The sequence below is a fragment of the Monodon monoceros genome, unplaced genomic scaffold (assembly GCF_005190385.1).
Source record: "Monodon monoceros isolate NGI ecotype Baffin Bay Population unplaced genomic scaffold, NGI_Narwhal_1 Super_Scaffold_21, whole genome shotgun sequence".
NCBI classification, from domain to species: domain Eukaryota; kingdom Metazoa; phylum Chordata; class Mammalia; order Artiodactyla; family Monodontidae; genus Monodon; species Monodon monoceros.
In genome coordinates this window covers 78,488,185-78,514,653 of record NW_021703778.1, presented here as the reverse complement: position 1 = coordinate 78,514,653, position 26,469 = coordinate 78,488,185, and the positions used below count along the sequence as shown (strand labels likewise).

At 37.2% G+C, this 26,469-nt stretch overlaps 1 protein-coding gene across 1 annotated transcript in view; it reads right to left on the bottom strand.

The window, feature by feature from the left end:
* SCAPER (S-phase cyclin A associated protein in the ER) overlaps positions 1–26,469 on the bottom strand; it is a 459,896-nt gene that overhangs the window by 133,568 nt on the left and 299,859 nt on the right. The window contains 1 exon segment of the mRNA XM_029238862.1: positions 22,074–22,189. Within this exon segment, the coding sequence (XP_029094695.1) occupies positions 22,074–22,189 (116 nt within the window).

The window sequence follows — 26,469 nt, the reverse complement described above, 5'->3', positions numbered from 1 at the left end:
ACGCGGGTTTGTGCCCTGGTCCAGGAGGATCCCACGTGCCGTGGAGCGGCTGGGCACGTGAGCCGTGGCCGCTGGGCCTGCGCGTCTGGAGCCTGTGCTCCGCGGTGGGAGGGGCCACGGCGGTGAGAGGCCCGCGTACCGCAAAACAAACAAACAAACAAACAACGAAAGGACTCTAAGTTGAGGGGAGCCAGGAGGAGGCTCAGCTCTGGTCTGACTTAATCCCTGAGGATTGTACAGGAAAACGTGGCCTACATGTAACTCATTTAGGACACATTGGTTGGAGGCACTACCTAACAAATTCTCCACAAATGCAAATCAGCATTATTTCAGTTATTAGGTAACATATTTAGATTTTTCAAGAGGGCTTTTCTTTTTAATTTAAAAAATAACATGTATTTGTGATTATAAAAATAATTTTAGATAACTGTCATAACTTTGGGAAAGAGAAGCACAAATAAACAGTAAAAAACTATCAAGAGATGACTGGTATTTGTACTTCCAGTCTTCTCTTCTTACAAATATTCACTTAGTTAATATGTGTACAATGAATATTTCTCCATGACATTTAATACTCTTCTATAGGGACTTCCCTGGCGGTCCAGTGGTTAAGACTTTGCCTTCCAATGTGGGGGGTGAGCGTTCGATCCCTGGACGGGGAGCTAAGATCCCACATGCCTTGGGGCCAAAAAACCAAAACATAAAACAGAAGCAGTATTGTAACAAATTAAATAAAGACTTTAAAAATGGTCCACATCAAAAAAAATCTTTAAAAAAAAATTCTTCTATAACACTGGTCTTCAATTTTTTAAGAAAAAGCAGCAGAATGCTTTCTTACTCAGAAGCTTAAAAGCTAACAAAATCTTTTTCAGAAGCTTAAACCAAAGAACAGATAAAATCAGACCTCTTCTGACTGAAGCAGTAGTGGGGGACCCAGGACCCTACTTTGTTCTCCTCTCAAAGAGCCTTGAAGGGTTCCTCAGAGGCCTGGGGACACCTACAGGTGTGTTCCCTTGGAGTACAGTAAAAACTACTGAGCTTCAATACAAATAAAATTTAACTTGGTAACTTTTTGAATAGGAATGATGACCTTAGTACAACACACACAAAAAAGCATGGTGAAAAGTATCTCCCTCTTACTTATTTCCCTCAGCCACTCAGTTCCCTACCTTAGAAATCACCATGGTTACTAGTCTACATATCCTTCCAGAAGTAGCCTGTGCATATGCAAGAGTTGTTCCCTCCCACACAAATGGTATCATACAAGATTTGGAGGGTGAAGTGAGCCAAGGCCATCTTCCCACGCCATTGGTTGTTGTCCTTATCAAGCAAGGTTTGGAAAAGTGAGGTTTTCCTGCAGTAGTATTCAGGTTCCATTTCCCAAATTCTGTGTGTCAAGAACCAGTGGGATAACTTGTACTACTTGACTTGATTTCCTAACCTCTGATCTGCAGCCTTAAGTACCCATTCTGTGGTTTCCCGGTTGTGAGAGAAAGTTGTGTGTGGCATTAGCTTATTTCCTTCCTAACTTGTGTTTGGCCTCAAAGGGAGCAGTGCCCCCAGTGGATATGTCTGGTATTGTTTTGGAGTCAACAACAAAAGGTCTACAACTTTTTCCAACAGTTTTGTAAACATCCAATTTCTTATTTTAAATTCCTTTTCTGATTAAAATACTCACATTGAGAAATATTATAGATTTTAAAAGATGGAACAGTGTCATCCAATGGATATAAAATTTTACTTCAATCAATCCCTTACTATTGTGCCCAATTTTCAACGTTATAAACAACACTGTTTTAATATTCAGAGTTCTTAGTTATATGCCACAGGAAGTAAGCTCTGGTTGACTTAAATATTAAGGAAATTAACTGACAGGCTATTGGGTATATCATAGGATTTAGAAAACACAGGCATAGAAGTTACCCTACCTGGACCAATATCCAAATCACATACCATGAAATTGATCTGCTAAAAAAAACACTGGGCACCATATGCCACAGCTTGAACTCACACTATGATTTTGGACACCAGATGCAGCTGCCTCCAATTGTCAAAAGAATAGAGTTTGGGATGTCCTTGCTTCTTACTTCATTAGCCTCAGAGTAAAAGTCTGGAGTGGGTATGTTGGGTTGTGAAGCCTAGGCCACAAGTTTATATACTAGACACAAAGAATACTGGGAAGCAAATACCTGGCATTCTCATGCTCTATAGTGGGAGGGCCACATTATATGCTTGGGAGCTCCACAAACATAGGATGTGCTCAATAGCACAACTCATGTTCACAATAGCTGTACTGAACAAATCCTTCTGCTTCCTTAGGATGAATTTTCAGCAATGATAATTTGAGTCAAAGAATATGAACATTTAAGATTTTTGAGACACTGCAAAATTCAAATTGCCTGCCAGAAAAAAATATTTTAAACCAATTTATACTCCCAGAAAAAGAGTTTCTCCATGTTTTTACCAACACCAGATAATTTCATTATAAACAACTGTTACTGATCTGACAGCTAAAAATGGAATTTTTTTTTGCTGTACGCGGGCCTCTCACTGTTGTAGCCTCTCCCGTTGCGGAGCACAGGCTCTGGACGTGCAGGCTCAGCGGCCATGGCTCACGGGCCCAGCTGCTCCGCAGTATGTGGGATCTTCCCAGACCGGGGCACGAACCCGTGTGCCCTGCATCAGCAGGCGGATTCTCAACCACTGCGCCACCAGGGAAGCCCTAAAAATGGAATTTTTAAAGGTTGCATTTCTTTTATTACTAGTGTGATCAAAGACTTTTTCATGTGCTTATTGCCAATGTATATTTATATTTTCTTGAATTATCACTGTGAACCTTTTACCCATTTTTCTATTGGGGGTTCTCTCTTTTTCTTATTGATTTATAAGGCTCTTTACCAATAATAAAGATATTAACCTTTTATCATCATATGTAGCAAATAACTTTTCCAGTCTGTTGCTTATCTAAATTTTTTGTTTTTTGTCATAAAGAATGCTTTCATTTTTATTTGATAAAATCTGTCAAACATTCCCTTTAGTACACCTGGGTATTGCGTAAAACTTAGAAGGACCTTCCCACTTCAAGATTATAAAAACATTCTTTTAAATTTACTTCTGGCATTTTCATAGATTTTTACATTTAAATGCAAGCTATGAAACTGATTGTGGGATAAGGTATAAGGTGAGTAGCCACTTATCTTTCTGTTAATTATTCTTATCCTCTATTTTAAAATTTTTATTGGAGGTTTTTATCTTTTTCTTAGTGATTTATAAGGATTCTCTCAATATAAATATAAAAAAGGGTTAATACATGTTGTTAATATATTTTCCAGTTTACCTACTGCCATTAATTTTGCTTGTTATTTTGAAGGCATTTTTTATGTACTGAAGCTAAACAATTTTAGGCAGTCAAATAATTCTTTCTTTGTGATTTATTTTTTTCTTCCTTTCCTTTTATCCTTTAAAAGGTTATTCTTCACTATAAGATGAGGTAACTACATGTCTGTGTCTAGCCATTTGTATTTATTTTTCTTTAATCATCACCGTGTGTGGTAATTTTATGGTTTTATAATTTACTATCAAATCATTTAAAATTTATTTTGGGGTGTGGCATGAGGCAGAAGCCTAAATTCCACCCCCCGCCCCAGAGATTACTCAATAATTCACCTTTTCTCTACTGGTTTGAAATGCCACATTAACTATAACTATATATATAGGATATATTCCCTGGTTTCCTAGTCTAGTTGCTAATATTGTTCAGCATTGTGCCAATATCACATTGTTTTGTGTATTGCAGCTTTATAGTGGGACTAACATATGTAACTATAGATCCCTCAAGGCTTAAAAAAAATGAGGGTACTATATTTAGAATGACACGTGGAATTATAGTTCTATAATTGTATCCTCTTTTCCCTTTGGTTTTGATCTATACATTTTATGGTCTTGATTTCTAATCTTTTTTCTGTCTTATTCAATTAAATCCCTACAACTTGTCTAAAATCTTTTGTGGAATATTGTAAGGCATAAATAAACATATACATGAAAAAGCAAACAGCACATGGTAGGGGATTTTGTCCTAAAGCCCTCTGTGCTTTAAAGAAACTGCATTTACTAGTAAAGTATGGAATATGCATCTGTATAATCTTATGCTCACAAAACTCTCCAAAGAAACTTCCACAAAGAAACTACTTTCTGATGAGAATAAAGCGGGGCCGGGGGGGGGGGCAGTAACCAAAAATCTCAGGGTCAGGAAAAACTTGTCCACTTCGTAGAACTTGTTTGAAAAACAACCTCTATTTGAAGAGCACCTGTCTTAGAAAGATCACTTCTTTGAACCCAGCTTGGGTGGTCTGCCCAAGCAGCTTTCCTTGTAATTTAAAACTCAAATGACTGGAAGCACTTTTTAACATCAAACAGAGCCCCAGATTTTAAAAGTATCTTCTGAGAAGACAGTAAAATCTTACTGTCCTTTCTGTCAAAAGTACACTGTGGTTGGGTTTAGATAAAGGCTTTCTGCTCCAAATAATCATGAATACATGAGTGAATCTTGTGTCAGTAAGTCTTCTCACTGCAAATGTTTCCTCTGAAAAACAGAGGACAGAAAAGGCCTCATAAAGCTGGGTATTTTAGCAATAAATACAGGAACCTATTTATACCCCAAAAGAACACTAATAGAATACAAGTGTAGTACACCTCCGACATTAAGATTAGTATCTAAGATGTTATGAAATAGTTAAATAGAAAAGCCCCAGGTGGTTGCAGCCTAAGAGGACTTGATAATATAACTAAGGAAGTATGTAAGTTTATATCCTTATGCAGTTTCTAGTGATTAAGACTTTTCAGGAAACACTGTTCACCAAAATCCACTATCTCATACCAGTGTCAAGAAAGCAGGCATTTAAAAACAACTGTCATTGGCAGTTTAAAACCAGAGGCCTTGTATTATAAATTATAATTTGCCTTTGGCTTGCATCGAGCATTTAATAAATGGCATATAGCTTATACACATGGAGGTGAGTGAAGGCTTTAAGTTCCTGCAGAGCAAAATTCTGTGCTAAGTAGGCACAGCAAGTGATAAGAGTCACACCAATACAGCTGCAAAGAGAAACTTGGAATTTTCATCAGTTACTGTTCCAGCCCTCATATAAGAAAAGGATGGGCTTGATGTGGATAAGTGTAGGAAAGAGACAGAACATCACAAAACACAGCAAATGATATAGTTTACGGAAAGAAGATTATCTGGACTGAACCAGAACACACAGCCCTGGAGTAATACCAGTTTCCTAGGGAAGGGAGAAATGAATATTAAAACTAGAGCTCTCAAACATATTATAATTTACCACGTACATTTTGTTTGCATTAAGCATTTAATAAATGGTATATAGCTTATATGCATTGCCATTCTCAAATTATGCTTTGTCTTTATAAAGCTCCAAACTAAAAGAAATTTTTAAGATATTATTAAAAAGAATTATTTGAAACTAGGGAGATGCAACTGCAGTTAAGAATTCTAACACCCTAACTGGACCCACCAAGTGAGTGGCCCCTCACAGAACGGGGCCTGTGATGTAGGCCTGGCCCTGCAGGACTGGCCCACCTGAAAGCTGCATGTGCCAATTCTGGAGGCTAAAAACTGAGACTAGTGTCAAAGCGCTGAAAACTCTATTCTATTATACAACTACTTTAAGTTAGTTCTAAGCAAGGTCCTTGCCTGATTCATCCTTTTTGGGGCCCTCATAGTATGCAGCACAGAGCTGGCTGAGCACAGAGGTGTCTAAATGAAGGGACAACTGTCTTCCTTGTTTCAAGGAGAATATACAAGAGTGTACAACTGTGGAACATGCTAACACATTAATTAACCACATTTCCCACTATTCTTTTTTAAACACTCATTAGAATGACTAGGGGTGGGAACCCCATCCCCCAGTTAAAGATCAAGTATCTCGTAAATTCATATTGTTATTTCAAATTCAAACTCAGGACTACGGGATTTTTTTCTTCAACCTCTTCTATCAACATATAACAGCTCTCTTTCCTCTCTTTGACACTGAGAATCCTGGTCCTTAAGAGCAGCAAGGATGACAGAGTTAGAATATCCATAATTACTTATTTGCTTTATGCTACATTATAACACACAGCAGTTTGAGAATAACAAAATTAATAGTACACTAATTATGATTATTGAAAACAGTTAAAAATATTTTGGCATATGCCATACCTATTCCTCACCTCCAAAGAGGCTGTACTAGCTATACCGTTAGAACATACAATCATCTCATACTACACTCTTCCTCTTAATCTTCTTTAGTTTTAGTGCCATAATTATATATTTAATGTTCACTATCGGTCCACATGTCAATGTATCTATATTCATTACTTGTCTGAAGCTTGTTCTCTGTTAGACTCCTTAGCAAGGTCTTGTGGGAACAATATTCCCTGAGTTCTTGCATACTGGTAAGTGTCTGTGCCTTTTATAAGGGAAGGTCAATTTTGCTGAATATAAACTCCTTGGCACGTATATTCTTTTCTTGAGTATATTAAAAATGTTACTTCATTTTCTTCTGAAATAAAACACTGATATTGAAAAGTCTAATGATAAATGAATTTTCTTTCATTTATATATCATGTGCTCTTTTGCACTTTCAATCTGTAATTTTAAAATTTGAAGTACAATTTATACACAGTTACCATTTACCCTTTTTAGTGCACAGAGTTTTGACAAATGCATTCAGCAGTGAAACCACAACCACAATAAAGATATAGAGCCATCATCTCCCAAATTCCCCTGGATGGTTACTTTCTAGTCCTCTCCTCTCCTAACCCCTGACTATCACATATCTGTGTCCTAATTCTGTAGTTTTGCCTTTTTCAGTCATAGAAATCGAATCATTCCATATGCAGCCTTTTGACTCTGGCTTCTTTCACTTAGTACAATGCATCTGAGATTCATCTGTGTTGCTGCACGCACAGATAGTCTGTTCCTTTTTATTTCGGAATAGTATTTAATTGCATAGATATTTTCCATGCTTATGAATTGCTTATTCATTTACCAGTTGAAGAATATTTGGGTTGTTTCAAGTTTGGGGCAATTATGAATAAAGCTGCTATAAACATTCATTTACAGGTTTTTGTGAGCACATATTTTGTTTTATTTCTCTGGGGTAACTAGGAGTGGGACTGCTGGGCCATATAGTAAGTATATATTTAATTTTATGAGAGACTTACACACTGTCTTCCAAAGTGGCTGTTCCATTGTGCACTTCCCACTAGTAGTGTAAGTAAGAGAGTTACAATTGCTCTGTATGCTCACTGGCACTTGGTAGTATCAGTTTTCTTTTTTATGAAATTTTAGTAGGTATGATGAAGTCTCTTCTTGTGGTTTGAATTTGTATTTCCTAATGAGGTAGAGCATCTTTTCATACACTTAACTTGCCACCTGTGTGTCTTCTTCGGTGAAGTATCTATTCAGATCTTTTGCACATTTATTACCTTTTATTCTGTAATGTATCCAAAGCACATAAAACACTTCCTGGTCTATACATACCAGGAACTAAAAAATAAACACTGACAACAGAGCGAATGAATGTAATACTCTCTTCCTCAACCAAAAAAGGTAGAGAAAGAACACTACCCAGCTTGGAAAACATGTGGAAAGTTCATGATTTTTAAATTTTTAAAACAAATAAAATCAGCTTTCATTTGCAAATCTTTTAGTATCAGCTCTCTTAGTTCTTCTCTACAGAAAGTAGAAAGACTCTAGTGTATATTACTGAACCAGTGAATTTAAAATTATAAAACAACATGGAATGCTAACATGTAGTGTTAACAGAGAGTGCTATTTGATTATGCTTATAAAGTTATTTATTGAGGCAAGGGAGAAAATTTTCTAAAGCAGTCTCATTTTAATAATGTTCACTTGGTCTGTTGTACCAAATAGATTTTAGACATATAGTACTGATTAGAATAAAATAAACTGAATAAAAGCAAAGCAAAATAGTATTTAACATGGAAAATGTATTTGCAAAAAGTTCTATATGTGGTCTTGCATATATGGAAATCTTTTTAAGTGTTATTATTTTATTGATAAAATTTGAAGATATTGAATAAGCAAGTCTTGGTTAATAAGAAAATGTCTTCTCAGCAAGAAATCTGAGGACAGAAGAATGATGCAGAAAATTTAATAAGGAAGAGATGATTCAGTTTTGATATTTTTGTGACCACAAAGAATGTGGACTTGTGACAGAATTTGGAGGTATTTTTGCAGTGGACATTTGGACATTTGGATCCGTGTGAGCTGCGGACAAAGAGGAAAACTTTTCCCACTGGCACAGTGATGACTAGTGTAAATCCACACTGCCTTCTCTACCTCCGACTCCCTCCATTCTGACGCTAGAACACTTAGGGTGGGCGGGGATAGCAGGGGGGCCAACATCCAGGAATTGCAAATCAAGGCAGCTCAAGGGGTCTTGAAGAGACGCTAATAATGCTGCCGACCAACCGATCTTCACTATGGGTATTTAAGTTAGGTGCATCCTACACTTCAGTTTGCATCAAAATTCAATGTAACAATCACAAATGATTATTACATTGCATATCATATTCTACAATGTAACATTTTAATAACACTGAGAGTAATTTTTTAATTAAATGATTTTCCTAAGTATAATGATGCCTCAGAGCGGGAGTAAGAAACTTTCAAGTGGATATGTTATTTCAAGGGTTCTTTTTTAATTGGTGAATTTGGGACAATTAGATAGGCAATTTAATTACTCCACACAGACATATTCTAATTTTAAATGTGAAACCATATATATTTTAAGCACAACCTAATTAGACTTTCTGCATTTCCTAAAATTAATCTCCCACTGAGGTGTTATGTTTCAAAGATTACAAAAATATATTTAAAAATGTAGGATGAGCAACAAATTAAAACATTAATTTTAAAGTCTAGTGTTAAACTCTGTCTTGTCTAATAACAAGACAGTTATGATTAGCAAGTCTTTAGATATGTTCTTACGTAGGATCTGGTTATATAATTTTAAAGTCACAATTAAACATGTTGGCTCTGGAGAAGACCCCAGGTGGTTTGCAATGTTAAACAGCAGATTAAAGTCGACACAACTAATTTCTTTACTTTAATCTTATTAGTGGTACAACAGCTGTCAACTGTAACCATTTGTGTTCAGCCTTCCGAGGCATAAACAAAATGACTCAATATGTCAAATGGAGATGAGTATTTATCAATCACTATGGCTAATTAGCTTGCAAAACAATGTTTTTACTTTTATTGTCTTGGGGAAAGTTATTCACTTCTAGTAAACCTTGATCTAAAAATAGACATTTAGAATTATATTACAATAATCCTGCCTAAAAATAAGGAATTGCTTATTAACAATGGATTGTATCCTAAATTTCACCCACACTGGCAAATACCATTTTATTAACACTTAATGAGGGGCTATAATGTAGCAGATACATGGGGTGGCGCATGGTTTCCACCTCTATAGTACCCACATCTGTTACTGATGGGAAATAAGTCTTATGATAAATTTACTCCATATTTGCCACCTGATTTAAGTCATGAGAAGGGTGTTTAAGGTAACACAGAAACGTTGCACTGCTTTTTTAGACTTCATTGCTAGATCTTCTCTGAACATTTTGTCTCATACATACAGATAGTTACAAGTGGTTTTGGTTCATCTTTCCCAATTTCTGTTAGATCATTCCTGTTGTCCCTCTTTGGCTCCTAACCTGTTAGGAGGGAAAAATCATTCCACAAGCATTTTCTGTACCCACGCCAATAAGCCACTAAAATAATTGGTTTAAAAACCTTAAACCAATCAACCAAACAATACCACCTCCACCAAAAGTAAAAACTAAACAAATAAACTAAATAACAGCAACAAAAAAACCCTAAGCTACTCACAGGAATGATGATAGTAATTTTTATAAGGTATCAAAGAAATATTCAATTTTTATTAAATTTTTAAAAGTTAAATATTCACATATCAGAAACAAAAGTATAGCCATTATTACCCTGTAAATACCAGCTTTGTAAGAGATCCACTGAGGACCCTTATAGACTCAAACAAATTAAATCACACTTTCTGCATACACCTTCAATAATTCAATTATTTTTTGTTGTGTGGTGTAGAGTAACTTACTGATTAGTCTTATCTTTCCCGCTGTGATGTAAGCTCTTTGAAGATAAAAATCTCACATATCTCAGAAGAAATTTAACAAATACCTGAAGACTGATAATATCTCTCTTTGGTGATACCATGTAGGCAATAAGGTAGAGAAGGAAGAGTACCAGAATAGAATGCGCAGTCCTAGCTGCCAGTGTGATAACTGATGGTAAATCATTCAGTCTTTTTAAGCCTTAGTTTCTTCATTTATATAATGTGATAAATTGGTGAAGACAAGCCAAAAACTCTGTTAAATAAATGTAATATATTTATAAAACAGTTTTATTACTCTTGTATTTCTGACAATGCCAAGTGTTTTGCAGGGATTCAAAACAGCTTCTTTGTAAAGGTTCTCTCTCTCACTCATCTTTTACCCACAATACTAAACAAAGTACTACGTACATGGCAATAAAAGAATATATTAAATGACTGAATTCCTCTTTGGTTGAAATAGCATAAACAATACGGGCTTAAATTCAGGTAGTGGCAGCACTAATAGAAAGATGAGTGAATGAAATAGATATAAACTTTTCTTGCCAAAATATGAAATAAATAAGGAATAAATACCTTTTACTTTTCCCTGAATTAGTCATTTTGTCCAATGCCATCAGACTTAATTATTTTTGATATTGTACTGACAGTGCTCTAATATCTTTTCCTCTTATTAGAACATTTGTGTCATAAGAATATCAAAATGTGTACAGCTTCCCAAGCACATCCTATTATTTCAGGCCTCCATGATCTTGCGCATGCTGTGCTCTCTGCCTAGTAGGATTTGTTAATTTGGCAAACTCTGAATCTATCTTTTAAAACCCAATTTAGATGGCATATCCTACAGGAAAGATTCTGTGTCCTCCTATGGCAGTTAATTACTCCATCCTTCATGTTATCTCTGTACTTGGTGCATACTTCTATAGTTATTCTTAGCACATCACACTAAATTACCTCGTCCCCTGTTTAGCTCACCTCTTAATGAATGAGCCCGCTGAGGGTATGGACAATGTTTTATTTCCACAAGTCTACTGCTCAGCACACAACTCTCAATCAGAATTGTACAAACCTCCTAGCTATGTGTGTAAAGGTATAATAACATATTTGGTTGTCACAATGACTGAGGGCAGAGGTATTTAATGGGCTATTACACACCTTGCAGTGTGCAGGACAATCCCGCATTCTGACCCAGTGCCACTGGTATCCCATGCTAGAGTGTGACAATTCATAAAGCCCTTTCCTACATATTAGCACTTCACCTTCACAACAACCCTGTGAGATAGAAATCTTTCCCCCATTTCCCAGATGAAAAATACTACAGCACAATAAGGTCTTAAGAGACAGGTCTCACATTAAATACTGGCAAAGCTGGTATTTGAACTCTAATGCTCTGACTCTAAATCCCAGCTGAGTTTAATCCATTAGTGCATTATATTCCCTTTTCTCTAATTCTAAATACAGATATTCCTGGCTTCAGTTCTAGAACTAATCAAGTGGGCAAGTGAATATGTTTATAGAAGTAGATTTTAGCCTAAAATACATTATGTGTTAGACTGTGTACATATTTGTAAAATGCGATATTATAATCTTCATCCTATTTAGGTGTTTTTCAAGAATCTAAGTCCCAGACAGTAACAAAAGAAAAGAGGTTACAAAGTTAGCAAATTGCTACATAGTTCATAATTCTGAAAGTGCTACAGAGTATTTCAGTAGGACTGCTGTGTTACACTGTCTAGAACACCAAAGGACTTGGTCACAAACTCTACATCAATTGTTTAGTGCATTGACACTTTCCTCACAGAAATACACTGCTGATTTTAGAAGGAAATTAATAAGAAAATAGGATTCACTTAATAGAAATTAGCTTTACAACCATCTTTGCTGGAATGCATAAATTTGAAAAACTGAGAGAGATTTGTATTTACATTAACTCAAATGTCAATGCTGAGAACTATTTATATGAATTTTTATTTTCAGTAAGGCAATAACCTGAACTCTGAGTCAATAGCTAGGCTTGATGAAAATGATGCCCTGGAGAAGGCATTAGTGTAAAGGAAATAGCAAGCAAGTTAGAGCCTCAAATAAGTTGTGAATAACGTCCCAGGAGTTATTTACCAGTGACAGTTCCAGTTAAAGACTTTCTTAAGTAGACACGTAACCAAAACTGTTCAACCAACAAAATATTACCTGAGAACTTTCTACATGGAAAGAAAATGCCTTAATGTAGACTGGCCTAAGAAAAAAGTTTCAAAACTGCAAATTTTATCAGAAAACATGAATCCAGCATCTACCAGTGCAATTTTGGTAAAACAACAACCCCATCTAGAATAAAGTTTTGCATTTCTTGTTGGGAAAGAGAGAGAGAGAGGAATAGGATGATGCAATGCCCTGAAACTTGCATCAGGTACTTGACTATGTCATGCTTTGGGATAGATGTTTAATAATATGGAGATATTGTGTGGTTTCCCCGAGAAGAACAAAATTGCAAGTCCAAAAAAAGCTTGAACTGAAATAAGTCAACGTTTTTCTTCCTTCTTTTAAGTACTATAAAAATGACTTAACAAAAAAATCATTTGTCTTTTACCCATGCTATATCTTTCTCCTAGCAGTTGAAACTGCACTGTTAAATCTTAAAATAAAGGCATATTATTCAGTTCTTAAAAATATAATAAAGCTTTACCTTGTAGTATAGGATTAACATTCTGAGCTGCATCATGCTGTCAGGACTTGAGTGGGGGATTGGGGGGTGGTGACTGCTCTTGCAATCTCCTCACATTCAAAACATCTTAACCTCAGCTTCAAAACAGGCAACTGGTTCTAATTTCAGAAGATAACTGGTACACTGATTAAGTTCATCATGAACAAACATTTTTTATTAAAAAGTTGGACTATGGTCCATTATGATCAAGTCTGAGAAAATCGAGTCTAAGAAAATATACTTCTAGTTTTTGTAAAAATAAGACAGTGTTACTGGGATTCAAACTAAGTTCTAATTATAAAGTTAATAATGAGGTAATCAATCTGTGACCCAAGGGCCAACCAAGAAAGTTAACACTTGAGGGCTATAAAGAACATGAGTAGTACTGTTACTTGTTCTTGCAGAACTTATGTATTGTTATTAAAGAACAATACACAATACATTTTCTAATCTGTGATCCTGAAAATAAGCTCTGCACTCTAGAGTATGTTACTTGAAGTGTGCTTACCTCAGCATCCAGGGACAGAACGTTTAATGTATATAATTTTCTATACAGATTCTCCAAACTGGGGTTAGGAGAAAAAAGGAAAGTTCTGCCAGTTCCAGCTTGTAGAAACATTTAATGTTCATAAAGAACTATACCCTAGAGAACTTGTAAAACGTGCTTTCTCTATTTCTACTTTAAAACGTGGGCATTCATTCATTCTTTCTTGGTATGAAAGAATTTAGAAAAACAATTCTATGAGGTTGCAAGGAAGGTTCTATACCATAGTCCCATATTTTCAACCCAATCTAGAGTTTTAAAAAATCTTTAATATTTGTATTTAAAAGTATCAGGCTCTAGGTTGGAAGGGACAGAAATTTACTCAAAATATGTCAAGTAAAAAGAGGCATTTACCGTAAGGCTGTTGGGAACTTTCACGTGAATCCAGGAGAAAATGAACTACCACACTTCAGGAGGGCAGGAACAATGCCAGCTCTGTGGACTGGGCCTACTCTCATTTCCAGCCCCCTTTTCTCTTATGAAGCAGTTTTGGTCTCCTCCTTTCCCCCCCAACTGGCCTTCATTAGTCCTGCTAAACTTGGAGTGAACATAGCCCTGTAATGACCATCCCAGAAGTTATTCTACATGATTTTTCAAATTCAAACACACACACACACACAAAATAGGTTGGAGTTTTATAATTTTCCAACTGCAAATCCCTGAGAGAGAAACTTGACTGGACCAGTTTAATTTTGGGGGCTGCGTTTTAAGCCTGATACTGCTGGCTGGTCTATAGATTGGCTGCTTTTGAGTCAAATGTCCATTCTTGGTTTAACCAGCTACGGCCATTGGGGGAAACACCCTATGGCATAAAATATAGCTGCTTAGAAGAGGCACAGCTGCAATACCTAGAACATGTAGTATTTATAACACCCAGAAAAAGGGAACAACGAATAGGAATGGAGTTGAGGCGAATATGAAGTGAATATGACAAGCCAAGAAGAAATAAAGGGTAGTAGGGAAGGAAGCTCATGGTGAAAACGGGTTAACGGAGTCTGGATTGTGTTACAAACTGAAGAGAAAGGCAAAGATTTAACAGTAGATGAGCTCCAAAGAGAACAGACACGTGAGTCAAGAGACCAGAATAAGAAGCAAGCTATAGGCCAGGCACACGAGGCCAGGCATCTGAGGAAACTAAGTTTGCAGACATTAGATACGTAACAAAACGTTCCTTTTATGAAGAGCTTACATATACCACCAGGCTGGCTACTCCACAAAGGTAACACAGCAGGCTAGTACTAATGATATTTAGAGTTTAACCCACCTCATTTCCCTGTAAGTTCCCTAAGGACAAGGTCTATTTCAAATGGTTCCTAGATGTGGCAATCCCATTCCCATGTCCATATGTACATACAACTGATCCCAAGAAAGGAATCCCTAGAGAACAGTTTCCCTGGGTATGAGGATCAGAAGCCCTACGTCATGTACCTGCTTCTGGTATACAACGGGATATCCCTTTTCCACTATGAAATGAACTGCATCAGTCGCTACCCTGTGAGTATCACTAGACCAAGAAAAAGGAACAGACACCTTTAGGGATGAAACCTCAATAATCATGGGAGAGTAATTCCGAACACTCTGCCATTTGGAAAGAAGAAACACTCTTTGAAAAAAGAGTATCATGGCTCTCTTTCAGGTTGCAGTCATGCCCCAAACATTGTTGCTCCTGACCCTCATTCTGGCAGCGGTCACGTACATGGCTTCCGGCGACTGTGAGGAGTGAACAAGGGAAGCCACGCAAAGCATCTGACACAGGGACTGGCACTGAGGATGCTCTCAATAAATGTTAAGTTCTGCCTCCCCACCAACTTCAAAGGATCAAGCAAACGCAATACTGCCAAGTAGATAAATTGCATAAGTTTATGTTATTTTACTTTGGAGAATAAATTTGTGATCTTCCTAGTAAGCAAGGCTCTACTTCATATCATCCTAAGCTTATTTAGTTTTACTGTATTCAGTGACTATTGTTCTACCTGAGACTGATTTACTAGATAGATAAATGTATATACTCTAAAGAAGCAAAAAAGCAACTTAACTTGTTTGATGTGAATAGAGAGGTATACTTTATAAAGGCCACAGCAGCAGGAAGAATTTATTTTTCATCATAGATTAAAACAGGGGTAATCTTATATAAACCCGTGTACTCTGATTCTAAAACTGTGATAAGGACAACAACCAAGAATATAGTTGTAGCATTCCCTTTGACCTTTTGAGGAAAGAAGTTATAGATATAAGATATACAAATTCACAGAAGTTTAAAGATGGAATAAAAACATATTGCCTTAAGTCTAGCTAACAGAGTGGTCAAAATCAGTAGGGCCTTATTTGGCTAAGATTGAGATGTGATCATATTTTTAAGTGCACAGAGTCAAGTATTTGAAGCAGTGTGCTCTTTTACTGCTTTACTTCCGTGTCTCAGAAAATGAATTCATTCATGTATTCAAATGATATTTACTAAGATATCATATGATTTATAAGTAATGTATTTACTATGGTCTCTGATCCCAAGGAATTACAGTATCTGAGGAGAAGATAACACAACGAATGGAGTACTTGGCAACATTAATAAAGTGCTAAATTGGACTATTCTCTAAACTGTTTGATATTTCTTCAATGATTTAGATGAAGATACATATCTTTTACAGATCAACTTCAGGAGTGGCACAAAGTTAAAGAAAAAGAAACTAAATTAGATGCCAAATCAGGATCCAAAAAGGATCTTGACAGGCTGGGCCAAAATTAACCAGGATGAAGTTTGGACTTAGGGTGAAAAAAACAAATGACCAAGTAAAATTAATAGATCATAGATTCTTAGAACCCAAAGTGACACAGACTTAGGGATTTAAAGTTCAATAATTAAGTAGGGTAAGTGGAGTCAAGACAATAACAACTACCAAAAAACCCCCATTGATATTAACTGTTTTCTTTGTGCAGAGCACTTAATAAATACACACACTTTTAGCAGTCAACAAGCCCTACCCTACATGGTAGGGTTACCATTTAATTGAGGCTCTGTTATAACAAGTAATTTAGCCCATGATCCCATAGCTACCAAGTGGAAAGCAGAGATTTAAGCTCAGATCTGACTGCAGAGCCTGTCTGTTCTCCATTATACCATGTGGTCTGCACTGCTCCATGTTGATAAGACTACTTACATATAAAAAAATTGTGTCCAGAGGGACAGTGGAGGAAGAGAAGCAAGGCTGATGGAGAAGAAAGAGGGGCTGGTTAGTTCTGCTACAGAACAACCTAGAGCAGCTTAGAGAATAAAATAGTTAAGTAGAATAGCTTAACATTTGGCCCCTTTTTTGTCCATGAGTACCTGTCAAGAACTAGAAATACCAGATAAGTAAAAGGCAACCTGGGAAAGACAGCCCAGTATCATTTTTGGTGTTCCAAAAGGTTTGCTGGCTTCTTTATGAAATATGAACATTTACTGCTGCCTGAAAAGGGCTTGGAGATGTGGAATGCCAGCAAGTGTCAACTCTCACTTCTGTTATCATTGCCACTATGTAAATATACTACAAAAACACAACACAAGTTTAGGTCACAGCAGATCCATCTTCTTATTTACATAACATGGGGCATTCCTTTAGCCCAAAGAAAATGACAAACTATCATTTATTTTCAAATATTAAAAGCTATGTTAAGAGGCAAACTAGTATATATAGAATGTATAAATAACAAGGTCCTAATAGCACAGGGAACTATATTCAATATCCTGTGATAAACCATAATGAAAAATAATATAAAAAAGAATGTACATATGTATAACTGAATCACCTTGCTGTACAGCAGAAATTAACACAACACTGTAAATAAACTATACTTTGATTTAAAAAAAAGCTATGTAAAACAACTGTTATTAGCCTAAACCAAAGAAAAGGTTAGAATATGTCATTCATTGTTTTGTACTTGTTTTCTCCAAGTAAAATTAGGAGGCAGAATAACAAGAGTCATTCCGAAAGTAGATACAACATGAAATGAAAATTGCCTTGTTAAAAAAGAGGGGATATATGTATACGTATAACCAATTCACTTTGCTGTACAGTAGAAGCTAACACAACATTGTAAAGCAACTATACTCCAATAAAAATTCAAAAAAAAAAAAAAAAAGAAAGAAAATTGCCTTGTTTCATGGTGATCTTTCCTGGCACTGAAAACAATTTTACTGGAGCACATTTGTTAAAAAGGTTGATTTTAGAATACCATATCCCGACCAAGTCCTTTCAGTAATAACTGATATATATATATATTAATTGAAGTATAGTTGATTTACAATATTGTGTTAGTTGTAGGTGTACAGCACAATGGTTCAGTCTTATCTATATATCTATAAATCTATAGCTCTATCTATCTATCTATATCTTCTTTTTCAGATTCTTTTCCTTTATAGGTTATTATGAAATATTGAGCATAGTCCCCTGTGCTATACATTAGGCCCCTATTGGTTATCCATTTTATACATAGTAGTGTGTATATGTTAATCCCAACCTCTTAATTTATACCTCCTCTACCCCTTTCCCCTTTGGGAACCATAAGTTTGTTTTCTATGTCTGTGGGCCTATTTCTGTTTTGTAAATAAGTTCATTTGTATCTTTTTTTTTGATTCCACATATAAGTGATATCATATGATAACTGTCTTTGCCTGGCTTATTTCACTTAGTAGGATAATCTCTAGGTCCATCCATGTTGTTGCGAATGGCATTATTTCATTCTTTTTCATGGCTGAGTAATATTCCATTGTACATGACAAACCCACAGTTAATATCATACTCAATGGTGAAAAGCTGAAAGCATTTCCTCTAAGATCAGGAATAAGACAAGGATGTCCATTCTGACCACTTTTATTCAACATAGTTTTGGAAGTCCTAGCCACAGCAATCAGAGAAGAAAAAGAAATAAAAGGAATCCATGTTGGAACAGAAGAAGTAAAACTGTCAGTGTCTGCAGATGACATACTATACATAGAAAATCCTAAAGACGCTACCAGAAAACTACTAGAGCTCATCAATGAATTTGGTAAAGTTGCAGGACACAAAATTAATACACAGAAATCTGTTGCATTTCTATACACTAACAGTGAAAGATCAAAGAGAAGAATTACGAAAACAATTCCATTTACCATTGCATCAAAAAGAATAAAATACCTAGGAATAAATCTACCAAAGGAGGCAAAAGACCTGTACTCTGAAAACTATGACACTGATGAAAGAAACTGAAGACGACACAAACAGGTGGAAAGATATATCGTGTTCTTGGATTGGAAGAATCAATATTGTTAAAATGAGTATACTACTCAATGCAGTCTACAGATTCAATGCAATCCCTATCAAACTACCAATGGCATTTTTCACAGAATTAGAACAAAAAATTTTACAATTTGTATGGAAACACGAAAGACTCTGAATAGCCAAAGCAATCTTGAGAAAGAAAAACAGAGCTGGAGGAATCAGGCTCCTTGACTTCAGACTATAATACAAAGTTACAGTAATCAGAATAGTATGGTACTGGCACAGAAACAGACATGTAGATCAATGGAACAGGATAGAAAGCCCAGAAATAAACCAATGCACCTATGGTCAATTAATCTACAACAAAGGAGGCAAGAATAGCCAATGGAGAAAAGACAGTCTCTTCAATAAGCAGTACTGGGAAAACTGGACAGCTACATGTAAAATAATGAAATTAGAACATTCTCTAACACCATACACAAAAATAAACTCAAAATGGGTTAAAGACCTAAATGTAAGACTGGATACTATAAAACTCCTAGAGAAAAACATAGGCAGAACATTCTTTGACATAAATTGCAGCAATGTCTTTTTGGAGCCATCTCTGAGAATAATGGAAATAAAAACAAAAATAAACAGATGGGACCTAACCAATGATAATTTGAAAAGGATTCAAGCAGGTTTATGGGCTTTTTCTGTTTCTAAAAAAAAGAAAAACAACCCAGTGAAGACTCAGAAAGGTTGCAAAAATTTAAATTTTCATAAGTGGGTATAATTCTCAATTTCACACTAAAAAATTCTGCTGGAAGCAAAATATTCACTCAGAGGGAGTTACCTAGCAATAATTATAGGACAACTGCTGAGGTACCATGTGTAGTAAAAAGGAAGATGGGCAAATTGGTGAGGAAAGAGGATCCGGGAGTTGATTTTTCCACTCACAGAGCTCTGGGGCTGCAGGGGCAGTGAAGCATTAGGCTTGCAGTCATAGGTGATCCACATGATAAATGTTACTAGACAGTGGCTGCAACTTTTCAAATCTTTTCCTGTTTATTGCTGAGAAAAATGAACTACTGTAGGATAGTAAAAAAAAAAACAAACAAAAAAAAACAGTCTCTCTAGGTAAGAGCCATGAAAGGCCACAGGAAGCAGAAAACAAAATGCGCTAAGGTGGCAGAAGTTTCAGGATGATGAGGGCTGGGAGCTCAACAGGGATAGAAGGGGAGGATCTGGGCAAGTTGAGAGCAAAGGAAGTCCCAAGGCCAGAGAGCAGTTAGAAGGAATATGAAAAAGTCACTGACTCAGGCCCACCAGTGTGCTTTGAGTCTACATTTAAATCTAATGTAGTTGTGGCATTTTTCTTGCCTGTCTCCAAGTAAGCAGCATAACCCTAATTCATTAGCCCGGAGAAGTGAGGCTAGTTTAGAAAGTAGAGTCATGATCTTGAGCTGTGCTAAGGACGGACAGGAGAATCTTAGAGTCAATGCTAGATGCCCACAGCCCTGAGTGCTGGCCTCGCTCAGTAAGCAGTACCTGGCTGAAAACACAAACTTATTGGTCTAAGATGAGACGAAGAAACAAACTCTCAATCCTGGCACTGTGGCCAGCTGAGAAGCATTGATCTGGACTTTCAGGATTCCATGGCTCCTTTCCAAAGCAGGTGTGCTACTTCTTACTTAGGTCTTTTTGGGAACTATGGAAACCTCTTCTGTTCCCTAAACAAGAGGCACAAATAAGCACCAGAACATGCCCTCTGCCACAATGACAAAGGTAGCTTTGGGGAAATAGGCATTTCATCTAGGTTACCATTAAGGGAGCTCAGGGTCATGCGTGTTGCAACCTACCAGAAAACAAACAAAACAACAACAACAACAATGAAACCAAAAAAGAAACAAAACAAAAACTATAGGTGCAGTTAAGATGAACAATATGAATTATTAACAGTTATGAAAAGCACTGTCCCAAAGAATCAAATGTCATTTCCTTTCTTACCTCAAACATTTTATTGTATTTCATTCTTTCCTTCCTCTCTCTCTCTCTGACAATTAATATACATTGAGGGCTGACAACATGCCAAGCAACACACTGTCAATAAAGTCTACTTTGATAAGGAGTAGCAACTCTTCTGGGTTAGAACATCTATTTGTGTGCTATAACTGCCCCATGTACGGTTTTCTGCTCCAAAGAAAGATATCCTGACTTTAAAGGACACCTATACCTTCTTTCATTAATCTCTACTTTGTCAGTAGAGCAAAACAACCCAAACTAACTCAGTATCAAAGTCTGTACTTAGAAATCTCTCATGTCAAATAGATAACACTGTCTTGAACCAGGCAAGATTACTACTTTAAAAACTGTCACCTAATATTTATATAACACTTTAAGGTTTACAAAGAACTCTCACATACATTATTACTTCAACTGATCCCCACACTGTGAGGTGAATATGATTACCCCTGTTTGACCAAATGAGGAAACAGATGCAGCAAGATTAAGGCACTTGTCCCAATTCTCCCAACTAGTAACCAGCAGAGGTAAAACTGGAATTTAGGTTTGTTTGACTCCAAAGCTGGCGCTATTTCTATTTTACCAAATGTCTCTCAGGAAGAAAGATAACATACTCTTGGATTTTTTTTTTTCTGTTGTATCCAGCACACAAATGAAGCACTCACTTTTATAGAGCTAATTAAATATTTAAAAGTTTCTCAGTGATATAACTGAACTTTTATCAAAACTTCTCATTTAAACCCTGTAAATAGGAGTCTCCACAATCCAAAAATTGTGCATGTTACAACTCAGGAATACAATACTTCTGAAATAATGCTGTCTGCTACTACATCCTAGATGGCCAGGGACCAAAGGGTGATGTAAAAGAATAAGAAAGTAGATCTTGGGTCTAAAGGATGCACATGATCCTTATGACAGAGCAATTTGCAGTTAAAAGACCAAACTGCAATCCACTTCCCAACTATTTGGCTGGGACTCCAGACTATGGCAGTCTTGGCCTCAGACTGCTCTTCCTGTACATTAGGGACTTCTTCAAATTTCACAGCTCAGGCCTTTGTCAATGTACTTACCTCCTTTTTTGTATGCAATACAAAAAGTTAGCTGTTATTACTACTCATTTCTGTTCAAATTTTGTAAGCAGTTAGAACTTCTCACAAGTTCATCAGTTCTTCTTGATTTAGGATTAGAAAAGGTCACAGACCAAAGAAATTTCCTTCATAAGGCTTTTTAAGCTCAATTTGAGTTTCGTAAATGAAGTCGAGCACCTCTGTTTTTCTCCCTAATGGGGAGTGTAAGCTTTTGCTATTCAAGCCTGAAAAAACATACAATTTTCCTGTGGTCCCCCATATGGAAACCATAGGGCAGAAATGACTCACAAGTGAAACGTGAAAGACAGATTAAAAAACTATACTTACTTAGGAGGAATTCGTGAAACTGTGTTCACATTTGTGACTGGGACCACTACTTGAAGAATGTGTTCAAGGGCTGTTAATCCACCAGCAACTTGAAATGCAATCTGATCTGCCACATTCTAAACAGAAATACAAAAAGAAATTAACCCCATTTCCCAGGCATAAAATTATAACCAAATGAAATATTTAGTTGTAGTGTGAAATATTCTGTTGGTTCAATTATTCTACAAACACTTATTGAATGCTTACTCAGTGCTAGGAACTATAGGCCAAAAGTGGTGAACAAAAAATCATAGTTGCTGTCCCCCATGAAGCTTAAAATTTAGTGGATGAGACCAACGTTAATCAAATAAATATAAAACAATTTGAATTACAATAAGTACTCTGAAGAAAAAGGAAAGGTGCTCTATGAGAACAGTGGGGGAATCAGCTGTATATTGGGGAAAGGGGTCAGCACAGGCTTTTCTGAGAAAATTGAGGTTTTGAGACAGGCAAAAGAAAAGGGAAAGGGATGAAGCACTCCAAGCATAGGAAACAATCATTTCATACAGAAGTTTTTAGCAACACTTTTAAAAACTGGATTATTTTGTAATGTTAATTACCACTTAACAAGACAAACTGACTTCCACAAAGATTTCCTTTGCTAGAACTTTTTTCTTCAGTAATACAAGATAATCTAATAACTAACCAGTTAGATGTACCTTTTTTAAAAAAGGGGAGACCTTTAAGATGGTGGAGGAGTGAGACGTGGAGAGCACTCTCCTCCCTACAAATACATCAGAAATACATCTACATGTGGAACAACTCCTACAGAACACCTACTGAATGCTGGCAGAAGACCTTAGACTTCCCAAAAGGCAAGAAACTCCCCACGTACTTGGGTAGGGCAAAAGAAAAAAGAAAAAACAGAGACAAAAGAATAGGGACAGGACCTGAACCTCAGGGAGGGAGCTGTGAAGGAGGAAAGGTTTCCACACACTAGGAAGCCCCTTCACTGGCAGAGATGGGGGTTGGCGGGGGGGAAGCTTCTGAGCCACGGAGGAGATCGCAGCAACAGGGGTGCAGAGGGCAAAGCAGAGAGATTCCCGCACAGAGGATCGGTGCCCACCAGCACTCAACAGCCTGACAGGCTTGTCTGCTCACCCGCCAAGGCAGGTGGGGGCTGGGAGCTGAGGCTCAGGCTTCTTCAGAGGTCAGATCCCGGGGAGAGGACTGGGGTTGGCTGCGTGAACACAGCCTGAAGGGGCCTAGTGCGCCACAGCTAGCTGGGAGGGAGTCTGGAAAAAAGTCTAGAACTGCCTAATAGGCAAGAAACCATTGTTTCAGGGTGCACGAGGAGAGGGGATTCAGAGCACCGCCTAACTGAGCTCCAGAGATGGGTGCAAGGCGCGGCTATCAGCGCGGACACCAGAGACGGGCATGAAACGCTAAGGCTGCTGCTGTAGCCACCAAGAAGCCTGTGTGCAATCACAGGTCACTATCCACACCTCCCCTCCAGGGAGCCTGTGCAGCCCACCACTGCCAGGGTCCTGTGATCCAGGGACAACTTCCCAGGGAGAACGCACGGCGCGCCTCAGGCGGGTGTAACATCATGCTGGCCTCTGCCACCGCAGGCTCGCCTGGCATCTGTACTCCTCCCTCCAACTGGGCTGAGTGAGCCAGAGCCCCCTAATCAGCTGCTCCTTTAACCCCGTCCTGTCTGAGTGAAGAACAGATGCCCTCCAGCAACCTACACACAGAGGCAGGGCCAAATCCAAAGCTGAATCCCAGGAGCTGTGAGAACAAAGAAGAGAAAGGGAAACTTCTCCCAGCAGCCTCAGGAGCAGTGGATTAAATCTCCACAATAAACTTGATGTACCCTGCATCTGTGGAATACCTGAATAGACAACGAATCATCCCAAATTTGAGGAGGTGGACTTTGGGAGCAACTGTAGACTTGGAGTTGGCTTTCTGCATCTAATTTGTTTCTGGTTTTATGTTTATCTTAGTTTAGTATTTAGAGTTTATTATCACAGTAGATTTGTTTATTGATTTGGTTGCTCTCTTTATATATATATATATATATATATAATATATATAATATAATATATATATTATATAATATATAAAATATATATATATAATATATATTATATATATATAATATATATATTATATATATATATTTTTTTCCGTTTTCTCTTTTTGTGAGTGTGTACGTGTATGCTTTGCGTGATTTTGTCCGTATAACTTTGCTTTTACCATTTGTCCTAGGGTTCAGCCTGTCGGTTTCTTCTTTTTTTTTTTTTTAGTGTGGTTTTTAGTGCTTGTTATCATCGGTGGATTTGTTTTTGGTTTGGTTGTTATCCTCTTTCTTTTTTTTTTTTCTTAATTGCTTTTTAATTTTTAATAATTTTATTTTACTTTTTATTTTAATAACTTTATTTTCCTCCCTCCCTCCCTCCCTCGCTTTCTCCATTTTCTTCTGAGCTGTGTGACTGACCAGGTCTTGCTTCTCTGGCCGGGTGTCAGGCCTGAGCCTCAGAGGTGGGAGACCCCGGTTCAGGACATTGTTCCACCAGAGACCTCCTGACACCATGTAATATCAAACAGCGAAAGCTCTCCCAGAGATCTCCATCTCAACGCGAAGACCCAGCTCCACTCAAAGACCAGCAAGCTACAGTGCTGGCCACCATATGCCAAACAACTAGCAAAACAGAAACACAACCCCACTCATTAGCAGAGAGGCTGCCTAATATCATAATAAGGTCACAGACACCCCAAAACACACCACCAGACGCGGCCCTGCCCACCAGAAAGACAAGACCCAGCCTCATCCACCGGAACACAGGCACAAATTCACTCCACCAGGAAGCCTACACAACCCACTGAACCAACCTTACCCACTGGGGGCAGACACCAAAAACAACAGGAACTATGGACCTGCAGACTGCGAAAAGGAGGCCCCAAGCACAGTAAGTTAACCAAAAGGAGAAGACAGAGAAATACACAGCAGATGAAGGAACAAGGTAAAAACCCACCAGACCAAACAAATGAAGAGGATATAGGCAGTCTAGCTGAAAAAGAATTCAGAGTAATGATAGTAAAGATGATCCAAAATCTTGGAAATAGAATGGAGAAAATACAAGAAACGTTTAACAAGGACCTAGAAGAACTAAAGAGCAAACAAACAACGATGAACAGCACAATAAATGAAATTAAAAATTCTCTAGAAGGAAGCAATAGCTGACTAACTGAGGCAGAAGAACGGATAAGTGACCTGGAAGATAAAATAGTGGAAATAACTACCCAGAGCAGAATAAGGAAAAAAGAATGAAAAGAATTGAGGACAGTCTCAGAGACCTCTGGGACAACATTAAACGCACCAACATTGGAATTATAGGGGTCCCAGAAGAAGAAGAGAAGAAAAAAAGGGACCGAGAAAATACTGAAGAGATTATAGTTGAAAATTTCCATAATATGGGAAAGGAAATAGTCAATCAAGTCCAGGAAGTGCAGAGAGGCCCATACAGGATAAATCCAAGGAAAAACCTGCCAAGACACATATTAACCAAACTGTCAAAGATTAAATACAAAGAAAAAATATTAAAAGCAGCAAGGAAAAAGCAACAAACAACATACAAGGGAATCCCCATAAGGTTAACAGCTGATCTTTCAGCAGAGGCTCTACAAACCAGAAGGCAGTGGCAGGACATATTTACAGTGATGAAAGGGAAAGAATTACAACCAAGATTACTCTACCCAGCAAGGATCTCATTCAGATTCGATGGAGAAATTAAAACCTTTACAGACAAGCAAAAGCTAAGAGAATTCAGCACCACCAAACCACCTTTACAACAACTGCTAAAGGAACTTCTCTAGGCAAGAAAAACAAGAGAAGGAAAAGATCTACAATAAGAAACCCAAAACAATTAAGAAAATGGTAATAGGAACATACATATTGATAACTACCTTAAATGTAAATGGATTAAATGCTCCAACCAAAAGACATAGACTGGCTGAATGGATACAAAAACAAGACCAGTATATATGCTGTCTATAAGAGACCCACTTCAGACCCAGGGACACATACAGACTGAAAGTGAGGGGATGGACAAAGGTATTCCATGTAAATGGAAACCGAAAGAAAGCTGGAGTAGCAATTCTCATATCAGACAAAATAGACTTTAAAATAAAGACTACTACAAGAGACAAAGAATGACACTACATAATGATCAAGGGATCAATCCAAGAAGAGGATATAACAATTGTAAATATTTATGCACCCAACATAAGAGCACCTCAATACACAAGGCAAATGCTAACAGCGAGGAAAGGGGAAATCGACAGTAACACATTCATAGTAGGGGACTTTAACACCCCACTTTCACCAATGGACAGATCATCCAAAATGAAAATA